At 42.2% G+C, this 24,610-nt stretch overlaps 1 protein-coding gene across 1 annotated transcript in view; it reads right to left on the bottom strand.

Moving 5' to 3' along the window:
* Nucleotides 1-23,996, bottom strand: part of TMC3 (transmembrane channel like 3) — a 52,292-nt gene extending 28,296 nt beyond the window's left edge. The window contains exons 1-9 of the mRNA XM_082388608.1: nt 19,485-23,996; nt 18,073-18,219; nt 14,142-14,217; nt 7,569-7,650; nt 4,763-4,869; nt 3,875-3,973; nt 3,636-3,778; nt 933-1,080; nt 183-226 (exon numbers count right to left, since the gene is read on the bottom strand). Of these exons, the coding sequence (XP_082244734.1) occupies nt 183-226; nt 933-1,080; nt 3,636-3,778; nt 3,875-3,973; nt 4,763-4,869; nt 7,569-7,650; nt 14,142-14,217; nt 18,073-18,219; nt 19,485-19,765 (1,127 nt within the window). The 5' untranslated portion in view covers nt 19,766-23,996. The remainder of the gene's footprint in view (nt 1-182; nt 227-932; nt 1,081-3,635; nt 3,779-3,874; nt 3,974-4,762; nt 4,870-7,568; nt 7,651-14,141; nt 14,218-18,072; nt 18,220-19,484) is intronic.
* Nucleotides 23,997-24,610: the final 614 nt, after the last annotated feature.

The following is a 24,610-nucleotide window of genomic DNA, read 5'->3' as shown; positions in this document are numbered from 1 at the left end:
GGAACAACTCCGAAATACTGCTATTGAAAAATTATGGGGTTCCCACATTCCACATTGCCAGAAGGACAGATTTTAAGGAGAACTGCCTGAAAAGGTGTGAAAATGAGATATAGTCTGGTGATTTTTCTACTAAATTAAAACAGCATATCAATGAATTCAGGATGGGGAGTGTTCATACATACAGGTTTTTGTTCTTCTTCTTCTCCTGTTCTTCCAGTATAGCCTCCTTTAAAGAAAGACACATGTGGTATCAAAAGCTTAGCATCATCGTTAATCATAAATATTTAGAAATAGCTTATGAAAGAAATGACTTATCCAGTATTTTTAATCATAACTTCAATGTCTAGACGTCATCCAATAAGATTCTATTGATATCAGTGCTTTATATGATAATAAATAGATAAAAAAGCAAATTGGGGAATGGGAAGAAGAGGGGTAGGAGTAAATTATTTAGGTCCCTGAAATGATCTAAATAATTTTTTTCTCAAAAGGGGGCACCCTTTAACTGTCCGTGTTGTTCAGTAGATCCAGGTCTCCGAATGCCTTTGACTGCATTATCTTCTAAGGTAACACTAAAAGCTTATATCCCTCACATATATGTATTTATTCATTTACAAGTTATGTACACGCAACACGGTAGTAATCCATTATGCAAATGAACAAAGATACACACACTGAAATTTTAGAAGGATGAAATTAAAAAAAAAAGAGAAGTTCCCATATTTTTCTCCAGTACACCATCAGATTGTTTGGTGTGTGTTGGAGGTGCATTACGTCACGTCTCGGTGGAGACTGTGGCTGCTCTGGTCTGTGAGCGCCGTGGGAAGGAGACCACGCTGACTCTCCCAGCAGAGGGCCAGCGGCTCGCGCTGTGAAGGCTGTGATCTGCAGAGCCCTGACTCCTGGCAGCCTGAACAGGCTCGCTTACTTACCCTGATGCTGTTCACGATGGCAGCGGTTTTGCTCTCTGCCGCCTCTGGGTTTCCAATGAGGTAATCCCAGGCGCAGAACACCCGCCAGCAGAACGTGTAGTTTTCATTGGAAGCGCTGGCGAGGCTCATGCGGGAATTCTTAGCCATCCTGCAAAAAAGGACCAGAGAAAACCATAATTTGAAAAGTTACATGCACCTCAATGTTCCTTGCGGCACTACAATAGCCAGGACATGGAAGCAACCTAAATGTCCATCAACAGATGAATGGATAAAGATGATGTGGCACATATATACAATGGAATATTACTCAGCCATAAAAAAGAACGAAATAATGCCATTTGCAGCAACATGGATGGACCTAGAGTTTATCATACTAAGTGAAGACAGTCAAACAGAGAAAGACAAATATCATGATATCACTTGTATGTGGAATCTAAAAAAAGGCTACAAATGAACTTATCTACAGAACTGAAATAGAGTTACAGATGTAGGAAATAGATTTATGGTTATGGGGGGGGTAAGGGGGGGAGGGATAAATTGGGCGATTGGGATTGACATATACACACTACTATGTATAAAATAGATAACTAATAAGGACCTACTGTATAGCACAGGGAACTCTACTCAGTACTCTATAATGACCTATATGGGAAAATAATCTAAAAAAGAGTGGATATATGTATATGTATAACTGATTCACTTTGCTGTACACCTGAAACTAACACAACATTGTAAATCAATTATACCCCAATAAAAATTTTTTAAAAAAAGGACCAGAAAGGGTCACGTAAGAACAGTGTCAGGAGCAGGCTCAGCCACTAGGGGGCTGCCGCGAGTCCACGCAGAGCAAGAGCCCCACCTGGACGTGGGCAAGCAGAGCGCCGGCTGGGTTCAGCCCCTCTCGTGGCTTGCGTCCTCAGCCAACCCCTTTGAACAGTGTGAAAACAGCAAATTCTTGGGTGAGTCCGGTGCACAAGCTCTCCCATCACTGGTGGTCAGGAGGTCCCTGAAGGTGTGTGCATCCACTGCATCTCTGTGCAACTATGATGGTGAAACCAAATTCTTTACTCTGAGCTGAATCCATCTCCTCGGAGCCCCTGCCCGTTGAAGTAACTACCCCACCTCACCAAGCAGGAGCACCTCAGATCCCTCCCTAACACGACTTTCCCTCAGATGTATGGGAAGGCAGGGGTCACGATCCCTCCTTGGGTGCAAGTTCCCTGTCTTTTAGACCATCTCTCCTGTTAGAAGCTTTTACCACTCTGTCCATCCATACTTCCTGCTCCCGAGTTGACATCAATTTGTCTCTTAAATTGTAACATCTAGCCAAGAGCACGTGTTCTAGGTGGGCTCATGGGGTCTTGAGGCCATCCAGAGGCTAAGCTGGAAAGCTTCATGTGAACTGAAGGTCTTCAAGTCACTGTGCATCTCCCTAGGTTTTTGTTTGATGATGATGATAATGGTGATGATGATTGTTTTATCTTTTTTTAATCCCAATCCCTTCTACCTGCACTTTGCAAAGATGCCACAAGGGGCAGTGTGATGAAGACGTACTGGTACACACGCATCAGAGGGAAGTAGCAGGTGAGCCAAGAGGGTGGGGGCCAGCTTCTCCTTGGGCTCAGAGCCTCTCTGTCACTCTGCATTTATCTAGCTCCTACACAGAAGCACAGAATGTAACAGCCGTGAGGGAACCTGCTGATATTCTGAGCCAACCTGCCCATTTTACAGATGAGGCCCCAGCCAGTCTGCTTTCTTTGCACTGTGCCCTCCTTTCAATAACGAACTACATGTTTGAACTGCATCACAACACAGACGAGACTGGCCTTTGCGTAATTTGTAACTAGGTCACAGGCAAACATATAGTCAAAGGAGGATGCTTTGCTTTCTGCAACCTCTGGTCACCTAACCCATCTCGTTCACCTCTCTTCTAGTGCAGTTCCTATGAGACAGGCTGGGACCTGGGACCCTTTGCTGCAGTGCTTGCACATGGACACGCCTCCCCATGAGCAACAAAATACAAAGAAACTGTATGGGACTAAAAATAACTGCGTGCATGTGCAGTTGGGGCAAATTCTGGACCCAAAAGATACAAAGAAACCAACAAAACCCAACTGCCACTTTTGAAGAGCCAGGAGCAAAAACAGGGTGTCCGGAGCAAAAGCAGGGGGCTGCGCATGCCCCCTGCACACAACACCACCTAAGGGGTGGGCAAAACACCTAAGCCACCCCTCCGGCCTGACCCGTGGACACACCCCTACCCTCACCCCATATAAGGAACAAGCTTGCCCCCCCGCCCCGGTCGGGAAGCGAGCAAGCAAGGGAACCTGTTGTTTGTTGTCACTCCCCCTGCTGCAGCAGGGGCCCCAATAAAGCCTTGCCTGAATTTCTTGTCTGGCCTCTAGTCAATTTCTATTGGTTGGGGAAGGCCAAGAACCCTGGTCGGTAACACCTACATTGTCTAAAATGACATTAACTGGTAAGTCTATTTGATTCTTGTCTCTCCAGACCCAACACAGAACCTGGCACAAAGCTTTAAGTGTTCAATCAGTGTTGGTTAAAAGCATATATCTCTTTTATCTGTGGTCTCCTCATCTGTAAAATGGGTAGATTTATGCCTTGACTTTACAGGCTGAGTGACAAGATGAAATGAGATCATATGTATCATTTTGGCATGTATTTTGAGAAACTGAACAGACATACTTTTTTAAGAGAATGATGAAGCTGTAAGCAAACACTGCCATCCCCACCAGGAAATAGGCCAAGGGCAGCCGGTAGCCAGCCCTCCCGATCCTTCTCTCACTGCCATAGTAGCCATAGAAGAGGACTGAGTATTGGAGGTAACCCTGCAAAGAGAGCACTCGGTGTCATTTCTGACTCCCAGGTGTCAGAACATTCACCACCCCCCTCGAAACAAAAGTGTGACCAAGCCTGAACCTCACCCCCAGGGACCAGACGGTGTCCAGATCTTGGGCAGATGCAATGTGCTCCTTGGGGATGGTCTTGCTGGCTGTGCTTCCAAAGGGTTGGCCTGCAATGAGCTGGTGAGAGAGGAAAGGATGTCACACGGTCCTCTGGGTGGGAAGGGACCAGAAGAAAAGGGGCCACTGATCTCCATGCACCTCTGAAGAGGCTGCACATATGAGATCCCTAGGGGGTGGATTCTGCTTGATACTCATTGATGAGAAATTAATCATGAGTGACCAGATTTTCTTTTTGCCTGATCGGGGTCTGTCTGGGTGTACTCTCTCTAGGCTGGACACGGCTTCTATGGGTGGATGACTGAAGCCACTGGGTTTCTATAATGGCATGGGACATGGCCCCATTTACTTTACAAGGATAAATTTTAGTGAGAAGTGGTTTTTATTTTAACACAATGTCTGCAAACTGTCCCATAAGCCAAATCTAGCCTGTCGCCAATTTTTGTGTGGCCCGAGAGCTAAGGTTGGTTTGTGCATTTTTAAATGTTTGGGAAAAGAAATCCAAAGAAGAGTAGTATTTTGTGACATATAAGAACGATAGGAAATTCAAATTTCTGTATCTATAAATAAAATTTTATTAGAATACAGCCACACTTACTAGTTACCTAATGTCTATGGCTGCTTTTGTACTACACAGTAGGTTTGAGAAGTTGTGACAGACCATACAGCTCACAAAGCCTAAAATATTTACTCTCTGGCCCTTTGCTGAAAAAGTTTGCCAGGCCCTATTTTAACACACAGATTATCCTTCCCATGAGGATAATGAGTGCGGTTGTCTAATGCTATGGCTCTAAACGTCTCTACTTTTTAACAAATGGCACTTTTAAACTCACCTGAAATAGTTCTTACCTCTGGAATGACAATAAAAGCACCTGTCATAATCGTGAGCACAATATTAATTCCAAATAACCATCTCAAGAATATGAAATAAGAGGCAACACCAGATCCAAAATGACCTAAAGAAAGACAAGATAATGACAACAGTTTATAGAAAATCCTCCCAGTGTAAGAAGTTCTCTGTAAAGCAACACTGTAATTTTTCTTATAGCAGCAGGACATAGACTAAGAATGCCATAATTGTACCTATCAGGGTGTTGTCCCACACTGATCATTTAGAAGGATTAAGATGTTCATTAATGTCTACCAGTCATATACACAATTCCCTAATGGATTACTTTCCCTAATGTCATATTGATCGAAAATGCTGTAATCAAATTTACATTTCACCTATGTTCAGAAGTATCAGCATCTTTTGAGAATTTAATATATTTCTTTTCCATTTTGCATAGTTCTGAAAATTCCAAGGATATTCTAAGGTTTCTTTTGTCTTAATTTCAAAAGAAATAACAGTATGTTAGATGTTAACATTAACATCTAACATAGTGTTAGATGGGCGAAGGGGTTATGAGAATTCTCTTTGTCACTTTTCCGTACATCTAAACTTATTCTAAAATAAAAAGTGTAGTTAAAAACAAATTTCTATTGAGAAAACAAGGGGGCATAGAAGAAGTTGGATTGGGATATGGGTGATACTTGTGATGACTTTCTGGAGCGAGTGGACTTGTATCATACTTTGGAAGAGTAACATCTTGAAATTTTATTTCAAATCTAGCTTATGTTTCATAATAGGTAGGAAAACACAAAACATCACAAAGAAAACCAAAAAATTACCTATTGCAAGGTTACTAAATTAAAATCACTACCAGAATTACTTTCTAGTAAATTTTTAGGGGAACCCTCCATTTTCATTCTATATGTGTATTTTTTTTGTATAAAATTGGCATATCTCTATAATATGCATCTTGAGCTATCAATATATTATGAGCATTTTCTCATACAAAATATCTCCCTATAAAATGAATTTTATTGTTCCAGCAAACCAATTTTACATCATTGATTTAACTTATCCCCCACTACCTGACACTTAGGAAGTTTCTAACTTTTCACTAGGGTAAATCTGCAAGAATCAATTTCTGTCTAAGGTCAGATTTCCTGGAAGCAGAGCCTGAGAAAAGGGTTCAGCTAACATGATATATTGAGGAAGTGCTCTCAGGATAAAGGGGGTGAGGGGGTCAAGGGAGGTCAGGGGAAAGAGCTAAGCAAAGATGTCATTTCAGCTGGAGCCCAGCTTAGCCTTATCCCATGGGGAGCTCTAGAGGGCAAGTTGCATCATAGAGTTGGTTCCACTTTGAACAAAAAGCTGGACTTGAATACCACTTAGTCATTGCCTCTAGGCTACCCAGTGGGGCTGGGGGAGCAGGTGATGAGTGCCCAACATCTGGAACAATGTGGGCCAAGGCTCATCGTCTAGAGAAGGAGACAGCTATGAGTCATAGCAGCCAACACTCAGAGCAACTGAGAAAAGGTGGACCAGCCAAGTAAAGTGATCTGGGCTGGGCACCAAGTGTGTCCACACAGCCCAGTGCATTGATTTTGTTGTGGCTGTTGTTTTCTCTGGTTGTTAAGGAGTGGAAGAGTTCTATCAAAGAGTATAAACATTTTGAAGACGTTTGGTCCAAATTATAACTTTCCCCTAGAAATATCATCCCAATTGACATTTCCACCAGCTGGTATTTAATTCCACTTAAATGTTGAAATCTTTTTCCCCCTCAATTTGTCATCTTTTAGATCTGTTTATTTTTTATGTATGTAAAATTTCTTTTATGTATAGTTAAATACAACAGTACTTTCCTTGATGATTCCTTCTTTACTTTTATAATTTGACAGGCTTCCATTCTGAGATCGCATTACTTATATTTCTTTTAATTCTCTCATGGCTTCCTATTTTCTATTTAAATATTTAATGGAACTTTAAAATGAAAGATCTAATGTTATTCTTTAAAACAGTTGAATTGTTCCAGCATCATTTATGGTGCTATGCTACACTGTTTCAATTCTCGTAGCTTTTATAATGTACTTTAACATTTTGGTTATACAAGTTCATTTGAGTTTTTCCTTTTAAAAAAGTTTTCAATTAGTTTTTTTTTTTCATATGAGTTCATTGTGTTGAATACAAAAAGCATTGCATTGAGAATTTTATTGGAATTGCATTAAAACATAAACTGATATTGAGAAAATCAACACCTTCCAAATATTAAATCATTCTATGTCTCTTCACAAGACTTTAAAAAAATCCCATGGTCCAATTTTACAGTTTCTTTATTTCAGACTTCTGGTTATATTTATTCCTGGTCTTGTGTGTTGCATTTGTGTGTTTGTACTGTGTGTGTGTTTTTAAATGTGACTGTGATTGATTTATTTTTTAGGATATTTTTCTAAATGATTACAATCACTTCTCTCAAAATGCAAATTTCTGCATTTTTGTTTTGCAGTTCCCCATGTTATCCTTTTATTCATCTACACAGTTTTCCCCTCTATCCTTCTGAGTTTGTGTTGTGTCTAAGGCATGAACTGACAGAGAACTGCAGAGCCACAGTGGAATGTGGGACTGTTTCTTTCCTGGGAGGTGGCGGACACAGGCACCGTGTCTTCCATCTCCACGGACCCATGTCCAGCCTAGGTCGGCACTACGTGTGCAAGGGCCTCCGGCTGCTCAGGGTAAGGTCTGGGACGTACCAGACCCGTCTCAGGCCTCACCGTTGTCTGGCTACTGGCCCCGCATCCCCGCCCCACTCCTCCAAGTGCCAACACTTACTCTCGATTTTCTTTATCCTCATTTCCCAGGGGATGAAGATGACCACAAAGTTACAGGCCAGACGAGCAAACTTCCGCCACAGCTAGACAGGAGGGAGGAGGGTTAGAGGACTTAACATTCATGAAGACGGCAATGCCTTGGTGGAACCAGGGTCCTGAACGGAGGCGAGGCCCGCGGACACACCAGTTGATACCTTTCATTAGTATTTCACAGGCCTTTAGGGAGCCCTAGGACCAAAGCAGCCGCTTGTCTTCTCTGCGCTCCTGCCCAGGTGAAGGCTCCTGTTTAGGGCTCTGAGCTGCGGTGTCTGTGCTGAGGTGCATATTCTCTAGGGTTTCAGCCTGCCTTATCCACACCATTCCTGCTGTGAGGACTAAGAACAGGTAAAACTACTTGAGGAATGATGTCCAAATACACCCCCTTGGTCCCCTTCGCAAGTGGGGCTCAGGAATCCACGTGGCTCACAAACTCCCCAGTAATTACAGTTCCCGACCCTATTTAAGGACCAAGAGTCTAGAACATACCCTGAAAATAAGCCCCATTGCGTGCCTCCCATCCTGCAGCTGGAGCTCATCTCCCAGCCTCTCTCCTGGCCAAAGTTGCCAAAATAAGGTCTGGAAATTTGTCTTGGATGTTTAAGACACAATCGCCAAAAGTTCAAAAATCTTTTTTTTTTTTTTTCTCAAAGGAGAATAAAGCAAAATGTGAAAATGTGCCCTGACACTGGGCTTTCTCTCCCACAACATTAGCAGGTTTTTCATTTTAACACACAAACAATGTGGGTTTGTATTGGAAGCAAATGATATCATTGCAGAAAGAAGGGTTACAAATATAATTACAACCTTCTGAACTATAAGACAGCATGTGGTCCTGATGCAGACATGCATGATTATGTTATCCTGAATATGTCTGCTAAGGCCAAAACGGCTGCTTGTAAATGAAAATCTATTATTTGGATGTTATCAGAAGTTGGAATTGTTCACTTTCTGCTCATGATTTAAGACCCAACTCAAATACAGCTACTCCCACAGAGACCTCACACAGATTCTCTGTAGCCAGAAATACATTCTTCCATCTGTAAACTTCCCCAGCTATCATTCTGGTCTCTGATAATGCTTATCACATCCTAGCTTATATTGCCTTTATATTGTTCACCTGGCTTTTTCTCCTCCAGCATTGAGAGGAAGACCATGGCTTTCTGATTTTTCATCTCCTACAGCATACAGAGGCAGAATGCCCAATATCCTTTGGGGAGGGTTTGGTGTTGAAAGCATTTGAGTTTCTGGTCCATTGTAAAGTCGTTAAGAGGAAGAAGCACCGGGTGGAAGGCCAGAGACCTGAGTTCTAGCTCGACCTCTATCTTACTGTGTGCCCTGGCAAAGTTATTTTCTTTCTTTGAGATTCAATTTCCTCATCTGTACAAAAAGAAGTAGGATTCAATCAGTGGGTTTCAGGGTGCTCTTTGAATTTAAATTTCAATTGAAGTTCAGTGGGAACTTCAATACACAGAACCCACTAAAGCAGAGTAACTCTCGTAGGTAAGAGATGCAAAGCCTCCTTCCCCAGCCTCTGGTGCTCATTTGAGAAGCCAGGGACCCCAAACTCAGTTTAAAGGGCACTGGACTGAATGACGCCCACCCCAACACTCATTCTGATGAGGAGAATCTACACTGGAAAGGAGCTTCCTAGAGGCAAATGTCAGTGAAAAACACAATTTATTGATGACCAAGATTCGGTAAGGCATGGGGAAAAACACCACACTTCTCTGACGATTTGCACTGACTCTCTATGGCAAAAGCCTTGAAACTTTGGAATGAATGAGTGGCAAAGTGCTCAGCCATAAAAAGGAACAAAATTGGGTCATTTGCAGAGACGTGGATGGACCTAGAGAGTGTCATGCAGAGTGGAGTAAGTCAGAAAGAGAAAAACAAATACCGTATATTAACGCATATATGTGGAATCTAGAAAAGTGGTATAGATGAACTTTTTTGCAAAGCAGAAATAGAGACACAGACGTAGAGAACAAACGTGTATGGATACCAAGAGGGAAGGGGAGGGTGGGACGAACTGGGAGATTGGGATTGACATATATACACTATTGATACTATGTATAAAATAGATAACTAATGAGAACCTACTGTATAACGCAGGGAACTCTACTCAATGCTCTGTGGTGACCTGAATGGGAAGGAAATCTAAAAAAGAGGGGATATGTGTATAACTGATTCAATTTGCTTACAGTAGAAACTAACACAACATTGTAAAGCAACTATACTCCAATAGAAACTAATTAAAAAAAAGAAAAAAAAATAAGAGCAAAGTGAACACAAAATAAGGCAAAACCAAAAACCAAACTTGGAAGAGAACAGGTCCTAATGGTTATGGCCTGGGTTATTGAGTTTTGGTAAGGGCTTCTAAGAGCACCGGGAGCAGATGTGTTCTAACAACACGTGCGACCATTTATGAAAAGTGTGTTCATCCAGAGTGTGTACTGAGCACCTACGCTGTGTTTCCGGTACCGTGGATGCAAATCGTGAACAAGACGTGTGAGACGTCAGCTGGTGCGGAGTTTGCATTCATGTTGAGGGGAGGCAGCCACAAAGAGTTCAATGCCACATGGGACACAGTCCACTAGGACTGGGGGGATGGCTCTTTGGAACAAAGGGTCAAGGAAGGTCTATCTGGGGAGGTCATACTTGAGCTGAGACTTGAATGAAAATGAGTCAATATTTCAAAAAAATAATAAATTGGAAGAGGAGCTGTCTAGGAGGGGAGAATGGCCAGTAGGAGCCTGGGGATTAGCATGAGCTGGGCATTTTACAGAAGAGAATAAAGGAGAGAGGAGGGAGATGAGGTCCAATAGTTAGGTCATGGCCAGATCAGGTGGGTCAGAGGAAGGAGTTTGGATTTGATTCTCAGTGTAATGAAACTCTATCTATCTACCTATCTATCTATCTATCTATCTATCTATCTATCTATCTATCTATCCATCTGCCATTCATTATTATCATTATTTTTAAAAATAAGTTTATTTATTTTATTTATTTATTTTTGGCTGCTTTGGGTCTTTGTTGCTGTGCGCGTGTTTTCTCTAGTTGCCGCAGCAGGGGCTACTCTTTGTTGCGGTGCGCGGGCTTCTCATTGTGGTGGCTTCTCTTGTTGCGGAGCATGGGCTCTAGGCGCGCGGGCTTCAGTAGTTGTGTCTTACGGGCTCTAGAGCGCAGGCTCAGTAGCTGTGGCACACGGGCTTAGTTGCTCCGTGGCATGTGGGATCTTCCCGGACCAGGGATTGAACCCGTGTCCCCTGCATTGGCAGGTGGATTCTTAACCACTGCACCACCAGGGAAGTCCCTATCATTCATTATTTTAATTAAAGGATGGCATGAGTAGTTTACTGTTTCAAAGATTTCCCTGGCTCCTGTGTGGAAGAGAATGGAAGATGGTGGGACATGAGTGGAAACAAGAAGATCTGTTATGAGGCCAGTCAGTCTATATACCATCCTGGGCAGGTACCTTTAGCGTCTGCACAGAGGAAGCGTTCTTGCCAAATCACGCCATGAAGGCTCTCAGGAAGGATGACGTCCCTTGCTGGTATCATGTGAGAAACCAAGGACATAGACTATTAGAACTAGAAGACATCTTAAGAATCAAACATGAAAACCTCATCAGGTTCCAAGTCATTACCCAGAGCAGGGAAACAATGGCAGAAGGACCTAGGTGTCCTGACTCTTGGTGTTTGGTGTTCCATGTGCCCAGGGTAGCATTTCTGCCTATGTGGCTCCTTGGTTCCTGGTGGTCTCACATGCTCAGACCTTGCTTTCTTATGAAACATAGAAATAAACTGGTGCTAAAGGCAGATTGTCTGTAACAAGGTGTTTTCCTGCTGGAATCAAGGAGAAACCCATGTGCACAGAGGATGCAGGTGGGAAACAGTGGGAGGGGCTCCAGAGGATGACTTGTGTTCTGGAACAGTGCTTCCCAAGAGAGGATAGAGTGGCAGCCCTGGGGAGTGGAGATCAGGATCTCAGTCATGGGAATCATGGGAGAAAGTGTACGGTAGTTATATAATACAAAATTTACTATTTGGAAAACGAAGTTATCATTTTTCTAAGAGAAACCAGAGACTGTAAATAGAGACAAAACTCACTGGGCTGCAGGCAATAGCTAGATAGCTTCTGTTTTCTCTACTTTGGAGTGGTTGCTGATCCTCAGGGGTCCGTATTAAAATTTCCAGTGTAAAAAAATTCTAAATATAAAAAGGTAGAGGAATGATGTTCAGAATGAGGAGGGGGAAAACCAAGTGTTAGGAAGACAAGGTGGGAGGATGATTTGCTTTGACATTTTGTTGTGTCTCCAGAGGGCAGAAGACACTGTGTCTCAGCCATCTCTTTACCCTGAGTGCCCAGCACAAAGCTTGGCACATGGATTAAGCTGAACTGGGTTGAACTGCTTTCTGCAGGGCCATTGGTAAAATGGAAAGGACTGGGGCAGCTGCGTCTGTTAAGTGCAGGCTGAAAACTTTGGGACAATCTGTAGGTAAGACTGAACATTTGGATCACCTTTCTCATTTTAAAAACTCTGACTCTAAGAATTCAGCCCATTATTAACTTACACCTTTAATCCACTTTGAGCCCACTGTCACTAAATGCCCCAGGACCTTTTCATTGTTATATATATTACAGGTTGTCTGAACCCAAGTGAGAGACCTTACATTATTTCAGATATTTTTCCATAGCATTTCATACAGTTTATTTAGAGAAAATGAGAGAGCTTGGTAGCACATATGCTTATAAAAAGATAATTTTGTTTTATATATTTATTCCACAAGCTCCATCATAGTGTGACAGGCATAAAGAGTTATGGATAATTTTGATCATAGGAGTGGATTAGCGTCTTCAGGCAGATTCTGTGAAAAGTAAGAAGAAAGAAAGCCAAGGCAGAACCTTGGGGATTTTTGATATTTTGTAACTATTCAGTTATGCAAAATTTATGACCAGCTTTAATTTAAACTTTACTAAGAATATTTTTTGTTTCAGAGAATCTAAAAAGAGTGTGTCTGTCAGTTTTTGTCTGTAAACTTGAAAAAACTACAATATTCAGCATTAGTGGAGATACTATGAAGACAGCAAATTCTTTCATTGTGGATGGCAAAGCTTTTGGAAAATAATTGATTAGAATTTATCAAGAGCCAAAAAACATGGATCATACTCTTTTCTACAGAGGTCATAGTTTTGACATTTATCCTAGAAAAAGAATTTTAAAAGATAGGAAAAGCCATCTGTGCAAAGACAGTCTGTGCAGGGCTGTTAATACTAACGAAAAATTAGAAGCTATTTAAGGATCACCAGCAGGCACGTAACTAATTAAATTAATAGACATTTTTCTGATGGAATATTACACAGTCATAGAAAACAATAGGTATAAAAACTACATAGCAACATGGAGAAAAATCCTTGTTATGGTGTTAAGTGAAAAAAAAAGCAAGACAAAAATATTTGTATACTATAATTACTCCGATGTGAAAATGATATATACAATGGCTGAAATGTGAAATTTTAAAAAAGATTCTATCTTGGGAAGTAGGGGATTATAGTAGGAGAAATGATTTTTTTCTTTGTCTTGGAAACATTTATGAAAATTATTGGAATGTCTATAAACATATAATTTCAATGTATACTAAAATTTAACTGCAAGTAACTGAATGGGAAAAATAAACAAAAATCTTAGCATTGTATTATAAAATGAGCATAGGAATATGCCTGTAACTTTCTCATTATAAGAAATACAGTAAGTCCCCTACATACGAACAAGTTCAGTCCCGAGAGCACGTTCTTAAGTCCAATTTTTTCATTAAGTCCAACAAAGTTAGCCTAGGTACCCAACTAACCCAATCGGCTATATAGTACTGTATCATAATAGGTTTATAATACTTTTCACACAAATAATACATAACAAACAAACACAAAAAATAAAGAAAATGTTTAATCTTACAGTACCGTACCTTGAAAAGTACAGTAGTACAGTACAACAGCTGGCATACAGGGGCTGGCATCGAGTGAACAGGCAAGAAATAAAGATACTGTACTACTTTACTCTACACAGCACTGTATAGTAAAGTACACAAAAGCACAACCACTTGTAGAGGATGCACGCACATGACGGTATATGCCAGATATGTAAACTAACTTATGTGGCTGGACATGTGAACGCCCATTCGCATCTTTGAAAGTTCTCAAGGTTCGTATGTAGGGGACTTACTGTACAGTGAATGAAACCTACACACATGGGTGGGCTTAACTCAGGAAAGAGGCTAGATGATTCTCCCAAGGGCAGATATAACCTTTTTCTGATGAGTTGGGCTTACCCAGGGTCACACAATTTGGTAAGTGACAGCATCGGGAACTAAAATCCAAGTTTGGGGACATGCAGACCTTCAAGCTCACCATACTGTTCTACAGCTATTAATGATGGATGTTCCCAACCTATGTAGTACAGCAACTGCAAGGACAAGTACAACTTGCCGGGCTCGGAGACCACAGGAAGGGTGGGCATGTCCACGTGTGGGCTCTTTACCTCTGCACCTGCCGCTTGGTAGCCTCGGGTCCTGGTCAGCCTCCCCTCAAACTTCAGCACAATGTCCTTCGCTCGCCTGAGAGAAGAAAAACTTGGTGGTGAGCGCAATTTTATCACCTTGATAATCTTGGCAAAACATGTGGAAGTGCAGCAGGAATAGACAGTCAAACAGTGGTAACCAGAAAACTCCCTTAAAATATTTTCTATAACACTTAAATGCATGAATTCATAGGAAATGATGAGTGAACACTAAAATCAGTTGCAACTGAATTTTTTAACGCCCTGCCCTGATTCTGGCTGTTGGCTGGGTATTATGGGCTTTGGAAATCCTGGTATCAGGTACCAGCATCTCAGCTCCTCCACTTAAATCTCAGCAGCCTTCCTCTTGCAATTAATTCTTTGGAAGTGAAAGTCAGACCTAGCTCAGAGAATCTGCTTTGAGAAAAGGGTAGTGTCTGGTTAATGTGAGCAAGAAAGTTGTGTCTATGTAGCCATGAACAACCTGATTTAGCCCAGACTAACTACTGGCACACTAGCTGACCACTTTGGTGAGTTGAACTGATGGGTCACCTAAATGGCTAATCCTTGAAAATAGACTGAATTCATTAGGATAGATGGTTAAATTCACACTTAAAGAACCACAGGATTAGAAAAAAAATGTTAATTCCATGGAACGGACTGAAGTCAAAAACTCTTAGCGAAGAATGTCACCTTCAAGGTGACCTCATCTGTGACTACACTGATGAGATCTTCATTAATCCATGGTTGACCACTTAATTATGCTCAGTGTTGAAGAACTGCTGAATCATTCAGTTTGTTAGTTGGAACAGTGTACTGGGTAGGGAGTTCATGCATGTATATCCCAAGTAACACCCATAGGTTCCTAGTCTTTCGTTGATTGACACAAGGAACTAGCTGACCCTCCCTGCCCTCACTGCAAATACTCCACCTTCATAGCCCCGCCAATGTGCTGGCTTCATTCTGGTCAGAACCAGAAATGCAGGCAAGGGTGAGGGTTGATGTTACACCTTATATAGCATCTAAAAGATAGGGACCTATATAGGTGAAATAATAATTCATTTAATTTCATTCATTATAATTTTTTTCCCTGCAAACATCTTCTGCACACTTGTTTGGGTCAAGTATAGTGGAATACAGGGGTGCATAAAATAGAGTTGTTGCCCTGGAAAAGCCCACTAGCTAATAGGGATGATAGAGACCTGAAACAACAATAGGAGTGGGTGGGTGTGTAAGTGTTGGGATGGGGAGCTGAGTAGGGGGCTGAGGCAGCAGTGAGACAGGCTGGGACCTGGGACCTGGGACCCTTTGCTGCAGTGCTTGCACCTGGACAAACATCTCCTTGAGCAACAAAATACAAAGAAACTATAAGGGACTAAAAACAACTGCATGCAAGTGCAGTTGGGGCAAATTATGGACAGCAAGATACAAAAAAACCAAAAAGCCCAACTGCCACTTCTGAATGGTCAGGAGCAAAAGCAGGGTACTGCGCATGCCCCCTGCACACAACACCACCTAAGGGGTGGGCAAATCCCCTAAGCCAACCCTCCAGCCCAATCCCTGCACACACCCCTACCCTCACCCCATATAAGGAGCAAGCTTGCTCCCCCTCAGCAAGTGAGTGAGCCAGGAAACTTGTTGTTTCTTCTCACTTCCCCCTGCTGCAGTCGGGGCTCCAATGAAGCCTTGCCTGAACTCCTTGTCTGACCTCTGATTAATTTCTATTGATTAAGGAGGCCAAGAACCCTGGTCAGTAACAGCAGTGGGGACAGTACCTAACCCAGGCCCCATCATAGACCAATGCTGACTCCACGACACTGACCACTTGCCTCCCTACAGGGGAAATAAATATATGCTCTGACCCCCCCATAGACGGAGCTCGCTGCTTTATCTGTGTCAGCAATGCTCCCTTGAGCCCCAAGCAGTCAGGGTCCCGTGCTCTGCGCCTTCCACAGACCTGATGAGTGTCGCAGGCCCAATTAGTGAAGCACTGCTCCAGAAGCTTCTCAAGGTGACGGGGAGGAGAAGTGCGACGCGGGGATGACAAATGCAGGTCTCAGAGGGCGAGCTGTTCCCTGAGAGCTGGACCACTGGCCTGTGCCTCGCTGGTGTTGGTGTCTTGGAGCCCTGGCTGAGATCCCTGGCTTATGCTTGTGGAGGAAGGCCTGGTTTGTTCTTTTGATTCTAACAGAAAAGTTATCATTTGCTTTGCTCTGCCCGCAGGTTAAAAAAACTCACTCTCTTACAGTTCAGAGAGTCATTAATCATCAGCATTTCTGTATGATTTTTAAAATTCTGATAGAATACATGACTTTTTTATTGCTGCAGAGTTGATTTACCATGTTGTGTTAATTTCTGCTGTACAGCAAAGTGATTCAGTTATACATATATGTACATTCTTTTTTATATTCTTTTCCAGTATGGTTTATCACAGGATATTAAAGATAGTTCCTTGTGCTATATAGTTACATGGCTTTTTTTTTTTTTTTTTCTTTTAGGATAAATTGGTAGAGTTCCTCTGTTTCAGTAGAATAGAATACTGGAGGTGAGGTCAGGAAGCCCAGCTTTAAAGCTCAATTCCAGCATTCAGAAGCTGTGTGTCCTGGGGGAAGCCACTTAATATCTCTGAGTATCAGTCTTCTCATTTGAAAAATGTCATCCTTACTCAAAGAAATGGAAGTGACGAGAACTGATATCGGACATGGAGAATTAACTGGAAACTTCTGGGAGTGGAAACTATGGATGACCTTAGCTATCTGCCGCGGCCACCGGGGGGGCAGGCTGGATCTTTGGCCAGACTGGAGGAACAATGCCTGGAGTGGAAATCTAATGAAGGCATGATTTGATGGGAAAGAAATGCAAACCTAATGGTGGATTGGAGAGACAGGGCAATGTGCTTGGCATCTGGAAAGGGGCACTAAAACGTAAGATACGACAGTGGTTCTAATCCTGTCCACACAGTAGGTGTCCGATGATTACGTGTAATGTCTGTTTCTCTAGGAAGGTCCACTTCACGGGTCAGAGTAGCTCAGTAGCACTGGTCATTAAGAGCCATTCTACTCACTCTCCTCGCTGGGATCCCAGGGATCCACATCTTCAGTTACTACCCACTCATAGGGAGTGACTACTATAGCCCAGATACAAGGCTTAATATCATATGGTTTACCTCATTTAATCCTTGAACTGCTATCAAGGGATTTCAAACCCTAGTTTGCAAAAGAATCATCCTGAATGCATGCTAAAAATGCTGGAGCCCTCTGCCGTAGTTTCTGATTAAGTCCGAGGGCAACCAGGAATTTTTGTCTTTAGCAGCACCCTGATTGCTTAACAGCTTAACAGTGCCGCAGGAGGTAGGTGCTATCCTTCACCTTCACTTCAACTTTACAGAGAAAGGAACTGGTCTTTAGAGAAATTATGAAAAGAACCTAATATCACATAGCAAGGCAATGTCTTCCAACCTTCAGCTCTTCATTATTATCTAAACAGACTCTCCAATATGACTCTAAGTGTCCCAGTAATCTAGTTTCCCACAGAGATCCCCCCCGCCAAGAGGGAGGTAATAGCCAAGCAGGTAAAACTAATATTTATTTTCATTCTAGATTGCATACCTAGTGAGTTTAGTTATTTTGTTCATCTCTAGGCATAGTGCTAAAATCTAGTATTTGAAAAGGAGGTAGAAACCCAAAAACTCTCTACCAAGACACACACCCAACTCAGACACACGTACACAGACACACACACTGAGGCCCTGTCTGGACCAGATGGATCCCTCAGACGTGTCTGTGACTTCTCTAAGTCAGATCAAGAGCATCTGACCCACCACTCCAATGTGGATTTTTATGCTCGTTTCCCAGGGCAGGGCAGGATGGGTGGTTTAGTGGGAAGCATACTTGCAATAACCCATAACCCTTACCTCAGTGCCCTCAGCTTCTGTCCCATGGTCCAGGGTCGGCAGCGAATGTTTGCCATGAGATCTTTCTGGAACTGTATATTCTGGAAGATTTGTTCTGGATCATGGCTGTCCCCTGTTTCATCAGCAGTAAAGCTGTCATCCAAGTTGCTGAAATGATCAGGGCATTAAGGAGGAAATCTGATTAGTAGAATTGCTTCCATCCCAGTACTTGCCCTGGGTAAGTTTAGCATCTTGCTGCCTTGGGGTCATCTGTATGAAGTTAGCGTGTGTAGAAGGAGAGGGGAGGGATCCAGGGAGTCAGAGAGAGAATTCCGCAGTTGTTAGCAGCCACTGGAACACATTCACTGGGTTCTGTTACTTTGATGGGTCAGTGAAAGAGAAAGGCTTCAAAGGATAAAAGATACTATCAGAAGACATCATAAAAGGAACCAAGAGAGTGCTTATGTAGGATTGCTGAATAGCAGCATCTTTGGTGGCAAAACCATTTCTTTTTCAGGCTCATTGAAATAATCAGCTAATTCCAAACAAAGGACGCCTCCTGTCCCCTAACTCTGGATGTAAAATAAATAAAAACCAAACTCTCTCATCCAGAGATTCCCCCCCCCCCCCCCCCCCCCCCCCCCGCTCCCTGAACTCCCGCTTTGATTCATTTGAAATCAGAGATAACAGAGGCAAACAGGCAGCAGTTTCTATGAACAAGAAATTAGCTAAGCAAATTTACATGCACAAATGTTTCAGGGAAATAGTTACTCTCTAGGAGAACAACTTTTCAACACATAGCAACACTTATTCCCAGTGAAAATGAATACACTAATCCTAATGCAAATTTTCAGGAGGAGTTAAGGGTATTTTGCTGTGGCTATTTCATCAATGATGCACTTAAAAGTAAGGGAAAATAATTCCTTTGCTTGTCTCTAATTCAGCTTGTTTTTACTTACTCAAAGGAGAATTTTCTCCAGTTTCTCCAAATTAATGGAGATTTTTAATATACCTTTGTAAATATTTAACAAATTTGAATAATACTCCCCACTTCTAACCAGCCTGTAGCCTTTTCCAACAGAAACCTCATTTATTACGACAGATGTATTGTCTGCTCTCTCTTGACACTGCTGATTGAGTAAACAGAGAGAAAACAGATAAAGCATGTCTGTGGGTTTGGCCAGCACTAAAGCCAGGTTGGGGTACAGGCTTTTGAATTCTGATCAGAAGCAGGTAGAGCCATCAACGTCTGTGTACATCGCTGAGGTTGCCACCCTTGTTGTACGGTGACCTGGAAAAAGGAGTTTCGGAGTTCATTCTGAAGGAGAACCGAGCAGGATGGGGACTTGGTCCTCTGGTCAGATGCAAGCAAGGGTGACCCAGGCTTTCCCTCCTCGCAAACCTGCCCCAGTGGATGGATGGGACTGGCTCACCTGAGCAGCAGGGACTCCTGGTAGAAGTAGTGCTGGCTGGCATTTCTCCGGATGCTCCTATAACGCTGGGATGCCTTTGATGGTTTCATGGCAGCAGACTGGCTGCCAGTGATTAGTGCTGGTGGGCAGGGTGCTGGGAAGCCGGCAGGCAGGAGTCTGCTCCAACGGAGGTTTCTGAACTGGATCTGCGAGGTGCTCTGCCCTCCAGTTCTCAGGAGCTGGACTGCACGTCTGTAGCCGATGCTCGGAGCTGGGGAGAAGCCAGGAAGCCAATCATGCATATGTATGTTAAGGTGGCTGTGGCAGCAGAGATTGGCTGGAGTCAAGACAGACAAAGGCAAGAGGCTTGGCCAGGTGATCTAAGAGCACTTGGTGCTGCCCAAATAATCACATTGGTGACCCTTGTGCCCAGAAAGGGCTCTGTGGTTTGCAAAGCACTTTGCATCTATTACCATGACTGGTGCTCACAAAATACTTAGGGAGAATGCAAGGCATAGGTTTTTGTTTTTTGTTTTTAACTATCAAGAAAGAAGCTTAGAAAGAGTAAGTATCTTGTGCGTGTTCATGTAACCGGGAAGAATAAATTTAACTCCATATTAGATCTGTTTCTTTTACTTTAACCTTTGTATTCTATTGCTTTGGGTTAAGAATGTTGCCTATAGCCTGAAATATACAGGAGAGCCCATTCTCAAGGCTCTGACCTTTAAGGGTATAACACTTTTCCATTCTATAGAGAGAAAAAGTTGCAGAACAGAGAAGAACAGTTGTCTTGTTGGAGGTTTACAGGAACATCGTGACCTGACCTAGGTGGACAGCTTCAGGAACAGAGGATTCCTACACTAAGAAGTTTGCAATAACCAACCACGCCCCTTCCTTACCTTGGCTTTAAAAATGCTTTGCTGAAACCCTTTGGGGAGCTCTGGGTTTTTGGGGGCACAAGCCGTCTGTCTCCTTGCATGGCCCTGCAATAAACCTTTCTCTGCTCCAGACTCTGACATTTCGGTATTGTTTGGTCTCACCGTGCATCAGGCACACAAACTTGCATTCGGTAACAACCACACAGCAGAGCCCCAGGAGAGGCACCGTCATAACAACTTATTTGTTTTTATTTTTCTATTCTCAGCTTCTTTTTTTCTATTTTGAAAAAGTCAAACCTATAGAAATGATAGAACAATACAACAAATATTGTATACCCCTAACATAGATCCACCAATTGCTAACATTTTGCCACATTAGCTTTATTTCTATCTATACACTTTTCCCCCTACACCATTTAAAAGTAACTATCAAGAAAAAATCTTAGAGAGGGTAAGAATCCTGTCCATGTTCATGTAATAGGGAAAAATAAATCTGACTCCATATTAGATGTGTTTCTTTTACTTCAACCTTTGAATTCATCCCCAAGTCCAGGACTTTCCCATAGCTTCACCATATAAACCTCCATTTTTTAATTAACACAAGAAACAATTTGCTTGCAGCAAGGTTGATTGTACATTAACTGAATGGGCAGGTGCAGGACTGAAATATAAATGGTCTTTGCTACTGAAGAGGCCTCCTAGTCAGTACACTAGAGATGCCACAGAGGGGTGAGTCAGTGAATGGGGCAGGCACCAGACAACAGGACAGAAAGGAAATCTATTAGCAACTCCAGGTGTGGGGCTTAGGAGGGGGACTTCATTCATGCACTCATTCATTCCTCTATTAATTCATTAGCAAATCATTAGATCCCTCTTACTGTCTGCCATGCACTAGACTGACAAAGGAAGCCAGAGCCCTAGCCTGGGGCATTGAGGTTCAGGGACTACCAGACAGGTATTCAGACTTAGGGCTCTGGGCATGAGAACAAAGCAGAGGCCGGGGCGCCAGAGCTGGCCTTTGCTCAGAGATGGACTGGGGCCTGTGACGTCAGGTCACCTGTCTGCCAATTTGCCTGAGGCTATTTGACCTGATAGTCTGTCTTAATACTAGATAAAATTTGTGTTTATCAAATGAACAAAATGGCATAGTAGCAGAATTATTTCTAGCCTCCTGAGGTTAGTTTTTGTTTTTTCTTTTTGGTAGCATTCTTTTAGAGATCTTTACTTACATGAACTATATCTGCGCATTTCAAAGATTTTTTTCATCCTACTTTTTCTGAAGACCCCTTTGCCTTATTTTGAAATATTTATTCATAAACTGAAATATTTTGTTAATTTTATGCAATCAACTATTTTGAGCATTTTTGTCTCCTTTGCTTATATATATTATACACACGTACATGTATATATACACATGTATACATATATATATGCTTGTGCTTTTCAAGGGGTAGGAAAAGATAATAGCAATTTTTGAAGTATACTACAGGGATTTATTAAAACAAATTATGATATGCTGTATTTTTTATTAACATTGGTAAAATGAGTTTTAATGTGCTCAAATTTGTCTGTGTGTTTTTTTTTTTTTAATGGCTTCCTTGGTCTGATTTTTAAAAATTCTTTTTGAAGTCCACCTGGCATTCATTGTGGTGATGAGTGCAAGGTGAGGGGTTCATTGCTACTCCTTGTTCCCAGCACGAGGGACTCAGATTCATTTCCCCAATTCCCCTCTGGGCCCCCTGCTCCTCTGGGCTCCCAAGGGCCAGGCAGAAAGAGGAAGTGCAGGCAGGGGATGTCGCGTTCTAAATGCAAGGGATAAATTACTGAGCGTGCATCTGACTTCCTCTGACAATTTGATTAGAGGTTTTAGATGTGCTGGGTGGTTTTAACTTAAGCCAGCATGTGTATATAGATAAAAGACTAAAAATCCCTTAAATGCGAACAATTTAAACACTTTAAAAAATCAGAAAGGATCCAATGTCAAAATGGACTAAACTATTATTTCCTAGATGAACTGCTTACAGGTTCTGGGTGGTGGGAGAAGGAAGAAGATAAAGGTTGAAAAGGAGAGAAGTAGCAAGGGAAGCTCTATTTGTATAACACACAAATCCCTTTCACTTGGAAAAAAAAAAGAATAAAATTTTGTTATAAATCCCAGGAGGTTTTAACAGAAATCATCAAATGGCTTAGCTTACAGGAACAATAACATTCATTCCCTTCGTCATCAATTAAAGACATTTCCCCCTGCTGCTAAGTGAATAGAATTCTGAGACACGAATATCCCCGAGAGGGTACTCAGTCCCATCAGCAGCGCCAAGCTCCCTTTTCTAAGTTATCAAGTGTTTAGCTCTGGATTTTACAAGAGAGACTTTTCCATTTCTGGGATATATTTACATGCCTGTTATATTGTTTGAGTGACTCTAAAAGCTTTTGTTTGAAGTTTAGAAATACACTTTGGGTCCAGAAAATGTTATTGAGGGAAGACATTCAAGAATTGTTTCCAATTTTCTAAATGACAACGGAATTTGTTGAGACATGAGAGCAAATTGTTATTGTTGAGTTCCTCCTGAAATCACCAGCTGCAAATAAGTTTGAAACTGAGCAGACAGTCTGAGATTTCCATGAGGAAAATCGTGATACTCTGTTACTCATTTTAAGAGCTGTGAGAGGTTGACCACAGGGCTGGAGGGTGGGGTGGTCCGTTGCCACACTTGCTCCCTGCAGTGAGTGAAGACAGATTGTCACCACCCCAACAGAATCCTGTGGAAGGAGGAAGTGATCATGATCAGATGGGTGGCAACTGGGATACGAATTATACAGCTTTCCTGTACTGCTCTGCAGTTATGCTTCCTCAAAAAAAGAAATTCTTTTTCCTAGGTGATTACATCTAAACACATAAACTGTCCTAGGAAACAGGGAAAAATCGAGCCTTCTCAAAAACTGGGGTAAAGGAAAGCAGTTGAATTCCTTGTCAAGCAACCATTTAGTAGCTGGCTGCGGTTTTTCTTTAACGATTTTTAGATTGTATTTTCCGTAGTTTCGGGGGACTTTTAGACAGTACAGCAGTGTTGTCTCTTGGGAGTGGTGGCCTCATCTCGGCATTTCCTTCACATCCTTCACAGAAACGTTATGTCTCCAAAAGCTGATGGAAGCCAAAAACATTTACGGATCGGCTGAGTGAACAGAACAAAGCAGATTCCGCACGAGACATCTTTATAATATGTTGACCTACTACCTAACCATGAAGTTTACCACGTTCTTGCTTTAGTCTGAGTGTGATATTTTAAAATCCTCTCTTTTAAGAAAATTATATTCGTTTTTCCTTCAATTTTTACTGACATCTCTTTTCATCTTGTTTTTTTTTGACGTATCATTTTCACTTCTTGCTTTATTGTGATCTTTCAAAATCCTTTTTCTCAAAGTGCAAAGCAGTTTTTCCCTTAAAATTTACTTTACTCTCCTCAGGCAAGACTTTTAAACAATTAAATGCCCTTCTCTCTTTATTTTCCTTTAGAACCATATCTTCTTTTAGGTTAAAGCATATTTTCGTAGGTCCGTTCATATTTGTTGATTTTCAAATGAGGAGAGGTCTATTCTGACCCATTTATGCTCAAAACTAGTTCATGTACAAATTCAATTCTCATCTTAAGTATTGTACCCACCAGGTGGGTTCCGGTCATTCGGCGGGGGTGAGGAAGGGAGGAATCGCTCTTGTCCTCACTCGCCTCCATTTCACACTCAGCTCTCCTTCCTCACGCCCAGGCCAGGCGACCTAGAGCAACTTCAGCCCAAGAGCAGAGGCAAAAGCAGCACCTTTGCATCGACTTCACCAGCTGCCATGACTGAAGACCTTCTAACCCCTATTCCAAATCCCAGATATTGACTCTGCTTCTCTGGTTGAACCCTGACGGAAAAAGGAAAAAGCTCTCATGGCTGCTCTTGCCTCTGGAGTTTTTCTCTTAAATTAGGAGATGGTTGCATTGCTCTGCCAGAATTATTCGACTTTCTCCCCAATCCCTGCCTCCCCCACTCCTTTCTCAGAAAGGCCAAAGAGCCAAGTGGGAATTGTGATTAGATTCTTTTTATTTATTTATTTATTATTTATTTATTTATGGCTGCGTTGGGTCTTCGTTGCTGCACGCTAGGGCTTTTCTCTAGTTGCAGCAAGCGGGAGTTACTCTTTGTTGCGGTGCGTGGGCTTCTCATTATGGTGGCTTCCCTTGTTGCAGAGCACGGGCTCTAGGCACGCGGGCCTCAGTAGTTGTGGTT

The sequence above is a fragment of the Balaenoptera borealis genome (genome assembly GCF_965194805.1).
Source record: "Balaenoptera borealis genome assembly, chromosome: 3".
NCBI lineage: Eukaryota > Metazoa > Chordata > Mammalia > Artiodactyla > Balaenopteridae > Balaenoptera > Balaenoptera borealis.
The sequence above is the reverse complement of the archived record's forward strand: the minus strand, read 5'-3'. Positions and strand labels throughout refer to the sequence as shown.